Below are 11,854 nucleotides of genomic sequence, written 5' to 3'. Positions count from 1 at the left end.
AATTCAGTTTTACATGTTTTAGCTCATTAATTAGAAACTGACTTAGAATTTATGTTCAGCAGCTGCATATAATTTATATTACTCCAGGCTATTTATCGTAGAATACTATACGTTTATAGATTGACTCTCTACCTTCCAGGCCGACACTGTTTTCCATTTATTCAGTCAGTACAGTGTTGATGCAGGAAGGTAATAGATCACATTTATGTTTTGTTGTGTGTTACCAACGAAAGGAAATGCATGTGAGTGTTTGCTCATATCAGAAGACAGCATACGAACATGTGCATTGTAAAAAAAAACAAAAAAAAAAACAACTAATTTCTTGAACACATCAACAGGGAAAACTTTTAGAGTAAAGAAAATTAATTTTTCTCTGTGATGGAAAACTTGTCAGAAGAAAGTTTGTTGCAAGAAAATGGTCAGTGAAAGAGCAGTGCACTGCAGCACTGAGGAATATGCAGGTTTCCTCTCAACATACCCTTTGTTAACCAAAGCTATTCACTGAGGAGCAAACCTACTGCTGCCAGTACTGAGTATTATTTTAAATCAATACACACAATACAGTCCAAGTAGCTGCACCTGCTGCATTCATAGCAACTCAGCAACTCCCCTTAGCAAAAAACACACACACAGACACACACACACACACACACACACACACACACCTCCTCACAAATATGAGATAATTAGACTGAGCAGCTTGTGTATTCAACATTAGCTACCACTTCTGTGTCTTCATTAGAGGTGATCAGAAGTACTGCCACTACCTGCTGCCATGCATGTTAATCAATATTAATTAATGATTGGATTAAAGGAAGCGTGTGTGTGTGTGTGTGTGTGTGTGTGTGTGTGTGTGTGTGTGTGTGTGTACCTGTCCCCTTGAAGTTATTACTGCAGTAGCCCTAACCTCCCATAAACTCCCACTCTCTCTCTCTCTCTCTCTCTCTCTCTCACACACACACACACACACACACACACACACACACACACACACACCTCCACTATCACGTCGAGTATAATGAAGCTTCAATCAGCCAGTTAGTTTAGCGAGGGAGTCGGGCCCAGTGTGAAGCAGCGTATCGACTAGCTGTCAGAAAGTCATTTTCAGACGTAGCCATGTGAATAGCCCCGAGCCTGCCCTCTCATCGCTCTCTATATCTGCATGTGGGGCAAAGACAGCGCTCTGGATCGGCCCACGGTCAAGGAGAGGTGGAGCGACCCACAGTTTTGTTGGGGTTTTTTTGGTGGGGAGGGGGGTTTCTTGGGGGAGCAGGGAGGTGGACACATGCAGGCTGTGGGCATGTAGAACAGATGATGTGATATTTTCCAATCAGCGTGAAGGGGGGAATATGTGGCATTGAACTGCTTCTTATTCGATACCAATCTGAATCTGCACGGATCTGAAATTAGATCCCAAGTGCCACTTGTATTTTATCAGGCTTCGCTGAGCAGAATTAGCAATGAGGACACTGGGACAATACAAGGGAAAGGAAGCCAAAGTGATGCAATGAGATACAGTACCACAATCAGTCAAAAGGCATGTGGTTTAGTTGTAAAGTCAGTGGATATCTAGATCTAACTTTGGGTATCTGTGAGATGAAGTAATGCAAACACAGTTACATATAGTATTTACTTTGTGATTAGTTATTACTATGTTCAAAAAAAATCTCCAGTTTAATAATAAATGAGGATCTCTCGAGATGTTTACAACATGCTTTAGATATTCAGAGAGTAATTTGACATTTTCGGCAACTTGTTTTTTCACTTTCTTTCTGAGAGTTACGTGAACAGATTGATACTAGACTCAAAGTATGTCTGTGAAATATGAAGCTACAGCCACCAGCTGCTTAGCTTAAACAGCCTGTTTGTTCAAGCCATACAAAAAAATAAATAAATCAAAAGCCAGGCTAACTACCCCCCTTCTTCCAGTGTTGATGCTAAGCTAACTAAACCGGGTCAAGTTTTATACGAGAGCAGAGTCACTATTTTCTTCTCATTTTTCACAAAAAGGCAAATTAGCTTGACACTGTGTAACTTTTGCTTCACAATGACCACTGTTGCTACACGAGGCAATTAAAGGACAGTGGTTAATGCTAAGACATAGCGCAGTAGCACAAGTAGAGTTAGCTAATTACAGAGTCTGCAAACTGACTCACTAATAACAGTTACACAGCAAAATCTATGTATGGTTTGCTAACATTAGCCATCACACGCTAGTGGTAATACCAGACCAAGGAAGACAATTAAAGGACAGTGGTTAATGCTAAAACATAGCGCAGTAGCACAAGTAGAGGTAGCTAGTTACAGAGTCTGCAAACTGACTGTTATATCTATGTAAGTCTTGCTAATAATAGCTAACATTAGCCATCACACGCTAGTGGTAATACCAGACCAAAGAAGGCCATAGCAGCAACACTCCGGAGTGTTTTCATGATGAATTAAATGAACATGTTGTCTTCTTTTAAAATGCTATAGTTTTGTTGTAAGTTAAGCTAATTCAAGACTTTTTAAAACACCTGCAGATACCAAGAAAGTGTCAGTTTTGTCTAATGGTTGCATATTTCTCCTCCCTGCTGCCAGGTCTCTGAACTACGGAGGAATAGGAGCTATCATCGGCCACGAGCTAACGCATGGATATGATGACTGGGGTAAGTATGGCCGCTCATCCTAAACCACTCTTTGCACATCATCCATTGCAACTTATAGGCTACATCCCCAAGTTTTCACCATTTTGAGTTGTGTACCCACGTAATTGCATTAAACCATCCTATTTCACAGAAAGAGCAAGGGTTCCCTGATGATTTGTGTAATTTAATGACATTTGTAGGAAGCCACAATCTCTAACTTTCATTTCCAGTCAAAAGTGCTGCTCTTTAAGAGACATCAGAAGCTTTTAATTAAAGTGTGACTCCTGCCAGTCGCCCACTAAAATAACTTTGAATGTGACTTGTAGGTTTGTGCACTATCGGCTTTTTTGCCAGAGACACAGCCATTTTTTTTAATTATGCAAATTTAGTTGAAAAGTCGCTCCATTGGCTCATGAATTGGAAACATCAGCCAAGGTCAAACCTGGATTTTATACCTTTTTTTTTTGCGCTTTAACAGTTTTGACTCCAAAAAGTGTAAAAGATGACGTGCTGGGCAGCTCTTTGGACTGTGAAGAGAAGTTGCAGGTTGTGTTGTCTCCATGCTAACACCCCTGCCCTTTTGCCCCTCATCTTAGTGATGCAATGGTTCATGTCCATAGGGGGCCAGTACGACCGCCATGGCAACCTCAAACAGTGGTGGACAGAGGAGTCCTACAGGAAGTTCCAAAAGAAAGCCGAATGTATCGTCAAGCTCTACGATAACTTCACTGTTTATAACCAGAGAGTGGGTTTGCACACACACACACACACACACACACACACACACACACACACACACACACACACACTAACACACACTCTGTTGCTTGCACATATGATTTTTAACCAAATTACCTTGATGATGTTGTCGGGGTTATTTTCACGGATCTATCTCGGATTTGTGTTTGAAGATTACGAATTTATAACAGGAAGTCGCATTACATCACAAACAGCGAGGTCCAACAGTCTGAGAACACTTTCTCAAATGCACTTGCACAAAATACAATACACACAAATGTGGGGCGGGGGCTCCAACAGAAGACGAGTTGTAGCATGCAGGATCCAAAAGTCAAGAGTATCTCAGTTTCTGCTGCTTCTGTTTTTATTCTGTATCAACCAACCAGCCGGCTTTAAAGAAGTTCAGTACTAAATCACTGGAGTTCACTTTTGATAGATTCATTGGAGAGTTTTATGGCCTGGTGGTATTTCGGCAGCTTTACCACCCAGGTAAAAACTAAATATTCATAATGTTCTTTGCACTTAAATGATCAGATGTGAAAGCGTAGATAGTAGGTGGATCTTTCAGAGGAGGCTTGCTATTTCTTGTTTGTTATGCTAAGCTAAGGCAGACCGAAGTAAACCCTCGAAGAACATGTACACACCAGCACAAAAGCATAAGCACGGAGCTGTTTCCTTTCAGCGTTTCAGAGGTTTCCTTTCTGTGTGTCTAGGTGAACGGTCGTCTGACACTCGGGGAGAACATAGCAGACATGGGAGGGCTGAAGCTGTCATACTATGTAAGTAATATCTGATAACATCATTATGTAGCTCCACAAAACCTAAACATTAGAGTTTATCCTATCAGTACATTCTGTCTCCAAAATCTGCCTCTCTGTTCTTCATAACCGCTCTGCTTTATTATTGTGAAAGGTAAAAGATAAAAGATAAACATTTAACGTGTGTGTGTGTGTGTGTGTTTGTCTGGACAGTGGAGCATCTGGGATGCTGCATAATTCAGTCACGTATTGATTGTGTCAGTGGTCTACTGTATATTGAAGAAAGGAGTGGGGAAACAAAAGTACAAAGGGAATAAATGAACGCGTTTAAATAACTCAGCATCAAAGTGCAACAGTCGGGATGATTGTTAGTCGTGTTAATCAGATTGGCTGAAGTCATTTTCATGGATTTCTTCAAAGGGGAGACTGTAAAGCAGCAGGATGTGCTTCATTTCAGATCTAAAGTTAAGAGAACATGAGGTGAGGGATCATAATTTCATCAATAATGTGTGTCTCCTGTCTCTCTCTGTCCAGGCGTATCAGAAGTGGGTGAGGGAACATGGTCCAGAGAGGCCCCTGCCTGGGCTCAAATACACCCACGAACAGCTGCTCTTCATCGCCTTTGCACAGGTACAGGACCCCCCCATCCCACGATTGATTCACACTACTGGCTTTCATTACGTTTATATGTTGGATCGTTTCAGCGGCCGCTCTCAGTTGGAGTGACTGATCACAGAGAGCAGGTAGGAGTTATATATTATCCCAACATTAGCTGATGGATGCATCAGCCACTGGAGGGGCTGTTGATGACAGTGCAGTGTCTCTAAGCACCAGACCACCCCTGCTCCTTGTAACTATTACCACTCATCATTGAAATTCAGCGGTTTCATTGAAATTCATGGCTTAATGTGACAGCAGCAGAATCCAGACGCACTTTTTTTAATGCAGTTTGAATGTTTTTATATTAACTCTTGCCACAGGGATGTGACATGAAAATCACATATATGTGTTTACATTCATTTCCAAAGTTCACTTTTCAGTGTCGAATGAAAAGCAGCATTTCAGCTTCTGAAGAAGTTCACATAAATCACAGCAGGCTAACAGTCACGCTCTCTGAACTTCAGGTGACGAATAGACGACGTTTCTTTTAACTTATCATCGAGGAGTAAATGTTGATGATGTAATGGCTGTAGGATAATGACATCATCAGCGTTTCGATTGGTTCCCTACAAAGCGTCACCAAATTTCAAATCAAGGCTTAATTTACAGAAGGTAGCACATAGGAAGTGCGTCTACCGCTGCGCAGCCAAAACAGGAAGGAGACGGTGCTTTTGTTTTCCCGGGTAGAGCTCGGTAGCTTTCCCCAGATGTGGAAACGGCGGTCGGTGGAACAACCGCAGTAACTATGGAAACTCTATCCAGAAAAAGAAAAAAGAAAAGCCCTGATGTTGGAGGATCAAAAGAAAGCAAAGAGAGAGAGAGAGAGAGAGAGAAACTGAGGTGAAACAAGAGTGAACCTCATTCACTAGATGGAGAGGACCATTATTACCTTATCTGCTAGGATCGGCTTTATGGATTATTTATTACTGTCCACCGATGTGGCGGCGCACCAGGCTCTGCCACACGCCCAGTCCGACCACGGAGAAAGCTCCAAACCGACATTCAGCTGACATTATTTCTACTAGATACAACCAGGTGTTTTACTGCCTTTATCCGTCTCTGAGTTCAGAGTTTCTGCTTCATATTGGGATTCTTTCAGTTCTGCTTCTGGCTGCTTCTGGCTTTGGGCAGTAAGCCAGGCTGACGGCGGCAGCCATGTTGGCGGGAGCGGTGTTGAAACGTATTTAAAATTAAGTAAACGGTAAAAGGAAAATCAGCCACGGTTGACATATCCTTATTTATTACATTGATGAATAGTAAGTACTGGTTTCCACCACTGGGAGCGAGACTGTCCCATCTCACTCTGGGGGTGTTAACGCCGTGTCTTTTCAGAACTGGTGTATGAAGAGAAGATCTCAGTCCATCTACCTGCAGCTGCTGACTGACAAACATGCGCCAGAGCACTACAGGTACAGTGTCCACACATGAATTTATGCACGTTGCTTTTGCATTTTAAGAATAATCTACAATTCCAATGTAAAAAAAACAAAAAAAACACTGCTAAACTACTGCAGCTGGAGTGCTCCAATTTCCTCTGAAATAAATTAATTAACACTGCATTCGATTTATCACATAACTGCATACATTTGTACAAAACACACACACACACATTACTACACTGGATGTTTCTTCCCCCCCACCTCCCCCCTCCCTGTAGAGTGATCGGCAGCGTTTCCCAGTTTGACGAGTTCGCCCGTGTGTTCCACTGTCCGAAGGGTTCTCCCATGAACCCTGTGGACAAATGCTCCGTATGGTGACCTCTCCGCTGCAGCCTGGTGACCTCGGGATGACCTTCATCTTCACAGTCTCCACCCACCCACCTGCGCACACTACCTGTCCTACATCACGCATTCGTCAGATGCTACAGGATGCTACATGGAGCCTATTGTTGCCTGTAAAGGACACAGGGAGGTTCACGTCTTCACTTAGGAAAGTTTATACAACTGTTCATCGTCTGTATTAATCAAACTAAAGCATGGGTCACATGACCATTGATCATGTACATAAATATCATTTGATTACATATATTTTTCTATGTTTAAATTTATTTTCAGATCATCTATTTTTGTATTTTAGCGTATATATCACATACATTATGCGTAGGATTCATAAGCTATTTGGTTTTTAATTGAGCAGCGTGTTTCCTCACTCGTCTCTCCTCTGTGTAGCATCATCTAGAAAAACTTCAGCATATCAGCACGGCACCAACAGTGATTTCAGTCCCTAATGTAAACTGGACAAGGACCAATTTCAATTGAACCGGGATCAGCAGCAATCCTCGTGCCTGCCAAGAAAACATTGGTGTTCTTTCACTTTGGGTATTGAGAGTTTAATTTGTGTCGCAGTGGCGCCCTCTTGTGGCCGCTGAGAGCAATGGTCACTGTTCAGCCGCCATGACTGTGTCGTTTGCCTGCACTGGTCTATTGTTACTGTGAGTGTTTGTACGGTTTTTTAAGATTTGTCAACTTTTTTTAAGGAAGAAAAAAGAAAAAGAAAAAAGGAAAAAAGAAGGTGGACTCATGGTGGAAGCTTCTTCTCAGGATTTGTAGCAAAGTGCAGCGACAAACAGGAGATCTTTGTGTTTCTGTCTACATTCAACTCGTGAGGTCCTTCAGCGCGGTCACGTAAGCGGCTTGGCATCTCTATCAGTCACGGGATGACAGATGAGAACTCACTGCATGAACGAGCTGATGCCAAAAACCCTCTCTACTGGAAACGGAAGAAGCTCCGCTGTTGGATTATTCGCATCTCTCGGGTTCCACACGTGGACACGCTCTCGAGACGCCCCGGGAATCGAGCGGGAGGGAGAGCGTGAGGCCACGTCATATATTCACAGTTAACTCTCCACATGATAAAGTGCAACTGTGGTACATGAAGAATCATACATTTCTACACAAGTGTTATTAAAAAAAAATAATAATTAAAAATTCAAAAAATTACTTTTGTATAAAGAATCTGTTGGTACAAGAGAAAAGAATCTTTGTACAGCGGAGAAGTATATACAAGATGTTATGGTTGTACAGTTTGTTTTGATGAGAGTGCATGTTTCCTCTCTGGCCAACGAACAATTCTGATCGCTGTATATGGAGGACAACGCACACACACGCACGCACACACACACGCGCATGCACACACACACACACACACTCTACATCTGCTAGTTCACACGTGGCTCCTATCTCTTCCTCTCTGTTGGTCACTGTTTAATGTTTGAATAAATACAAAGGATCACTGTGCTCAGGTGTGTGTGTGTGTGTGTGTGTGTGTGTGTGTGTGTGTGTGTGTGTGTGTGTGTGTGTGTGTGTGATACATCACTTGTGTGTGTGTTGTTGGTCATTATCGGTGTGTTTGCAGCTGGGCCCTCACAGGCCTGGGTCCCTCAGTGATGAGAGCCAGCGCTCTCTTGGCGTCCCAGCGTTGGATGGGGGACCAGCTCCACCTCTCGCTCCCCGTGTCCCGTTTGTTTGAAACCTGAAGCAGAAATCAGACGACAAATTTAAAACACAACAACAAGCTCTCTCTATCTCTCTCTTTTCTTTTCTTTTTTTTTTCTTTGTTTTTGTTTTAAAAAATAATTTCTCCAATTAAACCAGTTTCATTCAATCTGCCAGAGTGGAGCAGTTCTTTCCAGAGTCTCAGTGAAGCTTCCTCTACTGCTTTTATTTAGTTTAAAGTGTCTTTACAGTATTTCAGGTATAAATTCAACATTTTTTCTTTTTTCAAATGAACAGCAATTAAAACAAAGCTAATACATGGTTTTGACCCATGGCAGTAGCCACGTAACATTTCATGTCTATTTAAAGAGTGTTATCACAGTCTGGCAGCTGTTACGTCACATACAAACCAAGTAACACAATCCAGCTGTTGTTCTGTGAGACTGGTCGTTATTTTTCTTCCCCTGAAATACATAACGTGGCCGTTTGCTAATTGACAAGATACACAGACTGTGCTCATTAATCCACAATGAAATGATGGACAAAGCAGCAACTAACTGAGGAGAGTTCACGGCTGTTGAAGGTTCTTTTCCTTTTTTTTCCTTCCTGTCAGTGATTTTGTTTGATTTTTTTTTGCTGTAATATTTGACATGTATGGAGAGTTAGAGTAAGTTTTTCCTGCTATCTTCAGGTTCAGTTTGTTTCGGTTGTTAATGGAGTTGATGAATGAAAGGTGACTGTCTGCTGGAGCTTCCTGTGGCGCAGTTGTGCACTAGGTGTTTCAGAAGAATCCACTTCTCTCTCTGTCTGAATCATTTTTGATCTTTCTGGATGTCACAGAAAACATCTCTGCAGACTAATCCTGCTGTAATGACCTGTTCAGTCTGCTCACCGCAGCTGCAGCGCTCAAACAGATGTAACGCAGAATATTTCAACTAATGTCAGTTGTCAGTGGTTCAGTGCATCATCATCTTCTTCATAAACAATGTTTTGAAAGCTTCATTTGTCTTTTTCCTGACGCTAAAAACAAAAATGTCAGCTCTTCAGAAAGCTCGCAGACGTTGCATTTTTCAGTTTATGGTCTTAAAAAAAAAAAAAAAACCCAAAAGAAATGACATTTTCTAAACTCACTGATGGAAACAAAGTCATCCATCAAAAGCCACATTTGGCCATTTTGAACAACTCGTCAGAATATATTACTCATTTTGAGCATAAACAAACAATCTGAGTCAGGTGCGTTTGACTGAGAACATCAGGTCTGAAGGGATTTAGTTATTGTAAATAGAGAAAACCTGACGAGCTTTAAATTCTGGTTTCTGGAACATTTATTTAAAAAAAAAATAACCAACAGAAATACGAGATAAGAGAACAGGATAAATAGACAAACCCTAACTCACCTGTCTGGAGTTCAGCGTCAGTCTGCTCGTTCTCATGCTGGTTCCTGACGCTCTCCTCTAACCTCTGATGAGACACCGGCAGAAACATTCACCCATTAGGCCAGAAATAAACTGAAGTTTAAGAATATCTCTCGGATTTAACGAGATGGGCTTTTTGAGGGCAATAAAAGCCTCAGTATCATAATAAATATTTTAATTTAATGCAATCAAAAGCTGCTATTTTGTGCTAATATCAACAGCCTCTAAGATGAACTGGTAGATAATTAAAAGATAATTAGAGCAAAAGTCTGAGGCTTCTCCTGAGCTGTAATCTTGTTAAATTGGAGAAGACTGAAACTAAATTTTGATCATTATGGGAAACTGCGAGTCTTTACTGAAGCACATTAAATCATTTTAGGTGTCATAACTCAACAGTGGTTAATGACAGAAGGAAAAATGTGTAATTTTTCACGAGCTTTTACAACCTGCTTCTTCAACAGTGTGTGTGGTGAAAGTGAGGCTGCCTCAGCTGGCTCCTCTGCTCTCTGTTTGGACGCCTCTGCGGTTCACACACCTGCTGCCGGAGCACCTCATTGGCCTTGGACAGGTCACCTGACCTGGTTGGTGAATCTTTAACTGTCATTTTTAGCATGGAAAGGAAACAGGGAATTACACACGAAAAAGAAAATAAACCTGAAGCACAGGATGCAAGAAGAGAGCTAGTCTGATTTTTTTAATTAATTTTACATGGATGAATCATTGGCTAATTAATTCTGAGGAATAAATGCAGTATACAAACAGAAAAAGAAAAAAAAAACTTGTGATAAGGAGTCTGGCAGCCTCTGCTGTTTTGTGCACTGCATCAAAGAAGAACAGCACAGTCAGAGGTAAGGATTGTCAATAGGGATTATGTATATCCATACATATTTACACACTCCAGTAAATCTCTCAGCAGTTTTTGGCTGCTTCTTCCAGCTCTTACTTTAGTCCTATTTGGACGTCTTTCCCCAAGAAGTTTGACATTGACATGCTGTTTAATCAGGGACTTCACAGGATCATATAATATATTTTGCACGTGCACAGAATTTATAGCTGATCTCAGAGGCAATTTCTTAAGATAAAAAAAAATAATAAAAGATGTGTGCAGTTTGGTGCCTCTGAGTGTGTCCTCATGCTGCGTTCAGAGTTGGTGCTTTACAGCTCCCAGCTCTGTGTCCGAGCCTCACACAGCTCATCTCTGCCATGTGCAGAGATAGCACTCAAAGATATCATTAATGCACACGTTCATCCTCTTATTTTTCTGCACCAGATGCTTTGAGGAGGGAGCACTATATTATAATCACGGATTGTGCATTTAAAAGGAGAATCCAACCCTTTTTATTCAATTCAGTTTTATTTGTATATTATATATTATTATAGAGAGAAACCCAACAGCTCCCACAAAGGCCGAGCACTTGGCGACAGGATGATTGAATGAATTGACATTTCTTATTCCTGTGCCCCAGAACAGATTGGTGAATATTTGAACCTTAAAATGTGCAATGTCATCCCGGTTTGTTCTGTAACCATAAATGGGGCTCTGATGCTGTGAGGCTTTAAAATGTTTGTCTAATTTTTCACACCAAAATGAGTGTTTTATATCTTAAACCTTATGTCCAATTTAAAATCTGGATGAGACCTGACATTTGAAAGTTTATACCTCCAGAGTCTGTTTTTCTACTGTATTAGTTCATCATTAGCTCTTAATGTGGGGGGTTCAATTAAAAAATGCATTCAACATTTGCATTCGTCACTTATTTATTTAATTGATATTTTAATGTTTTACACAACTATTGACAGAGAGCAAAGTCAGTGCCGTTGTGTTGTCTGTGGAGGATTTAGGGATTCTGTGATTTCTAGCTTTAAGACAGATAATACAGACTTAACTATACTTAGGCACGGGAATAACACATGTGACATTTAAACCTTTTATTTAGTTAACATTACTTTCAAATGAATGAACTTTATGTTTATGAATGTTGATTATTATTTCCTAGTATCTTGAACTTCATGCACAGCTGCTGTTGGACCTTTACCTTCACTTCCTGCTGCAGTTCAAGGCTTTTAGCTGCAGCTTATGAATTTTGAACGTTTCTTTATGGATTTTGTGTCACTTGCAGCTGGACTTGATGTTTGCTGGTTCACTCTTTCCTTTCCTGTGTGTCCATGAGATAAAGCGGGAAAACTACTCACAACACCGGATTCCTTGGCGAAGTCTCGGC

At 41.1% G+C, this 11,854-nt stretch overlaps 1 protein-coding gene across 1 annotated transcript in view; it reads left to right on the top strand.

Annotated features, from left to right (window-relative positions):
• ecel1 (endothelin converting enzyme-like 1) overlaps positions 1-8,386 on the top strand; it is a 43,567-nt gene extending 35,181 nt beyond the window's left edge. The window contains exons 13-18 of the mRNA XM_023428405.2: positions 2,581-2,648; positions 3,248-3,372; positions 4,079-4,144; positions 4,658-4,753; positions 6,116-6,192; positions 6,441-8,386. Coding sequence (XP_023284173.1) covers positions 2,581-2,648; positions 3,248-3,372; positions 4,079-4,144; positions 4,658-4,753; positions 6,116-6,192; positions 6,441-6,540 — 532 coding nt within the window. The 3' untranslated portion in view covers positions 6,541-8,386. The remainder of the gene's footprint in view (positions 1-2,580; positions 2,649-3,247; positions 3,373-4,078; positions 4,145-4,657; positions 4,754-6,115; positions 6,193-6,440) is intronic.
• The last annotated feature ends 3,468 nt before the right edge of the window (positions 8,387-11,854 follow it).

The sequence above is a fragment of the Seriola lalandi genome, unplaced genomic scaffold (assembly GCF_002814215.2).
Source record: "Seriola lalandi dorsalis isolate HSWRI2012SDOR001 ecotype SW California unplaced genomic scaffold, Sedor1 jcf7180002054874, whole genome shotgun sequence".
In the NCBI taxonomy this organism is placed as follows: Eukaryota; Metazoa; Chordata; class Actinopteri; order Carangiformes; family Carangidae; genus Seriola; species Seriola lalandi.
This window is presented reverse-complemented; position numbering and strand designations above follow the sequence as displayed.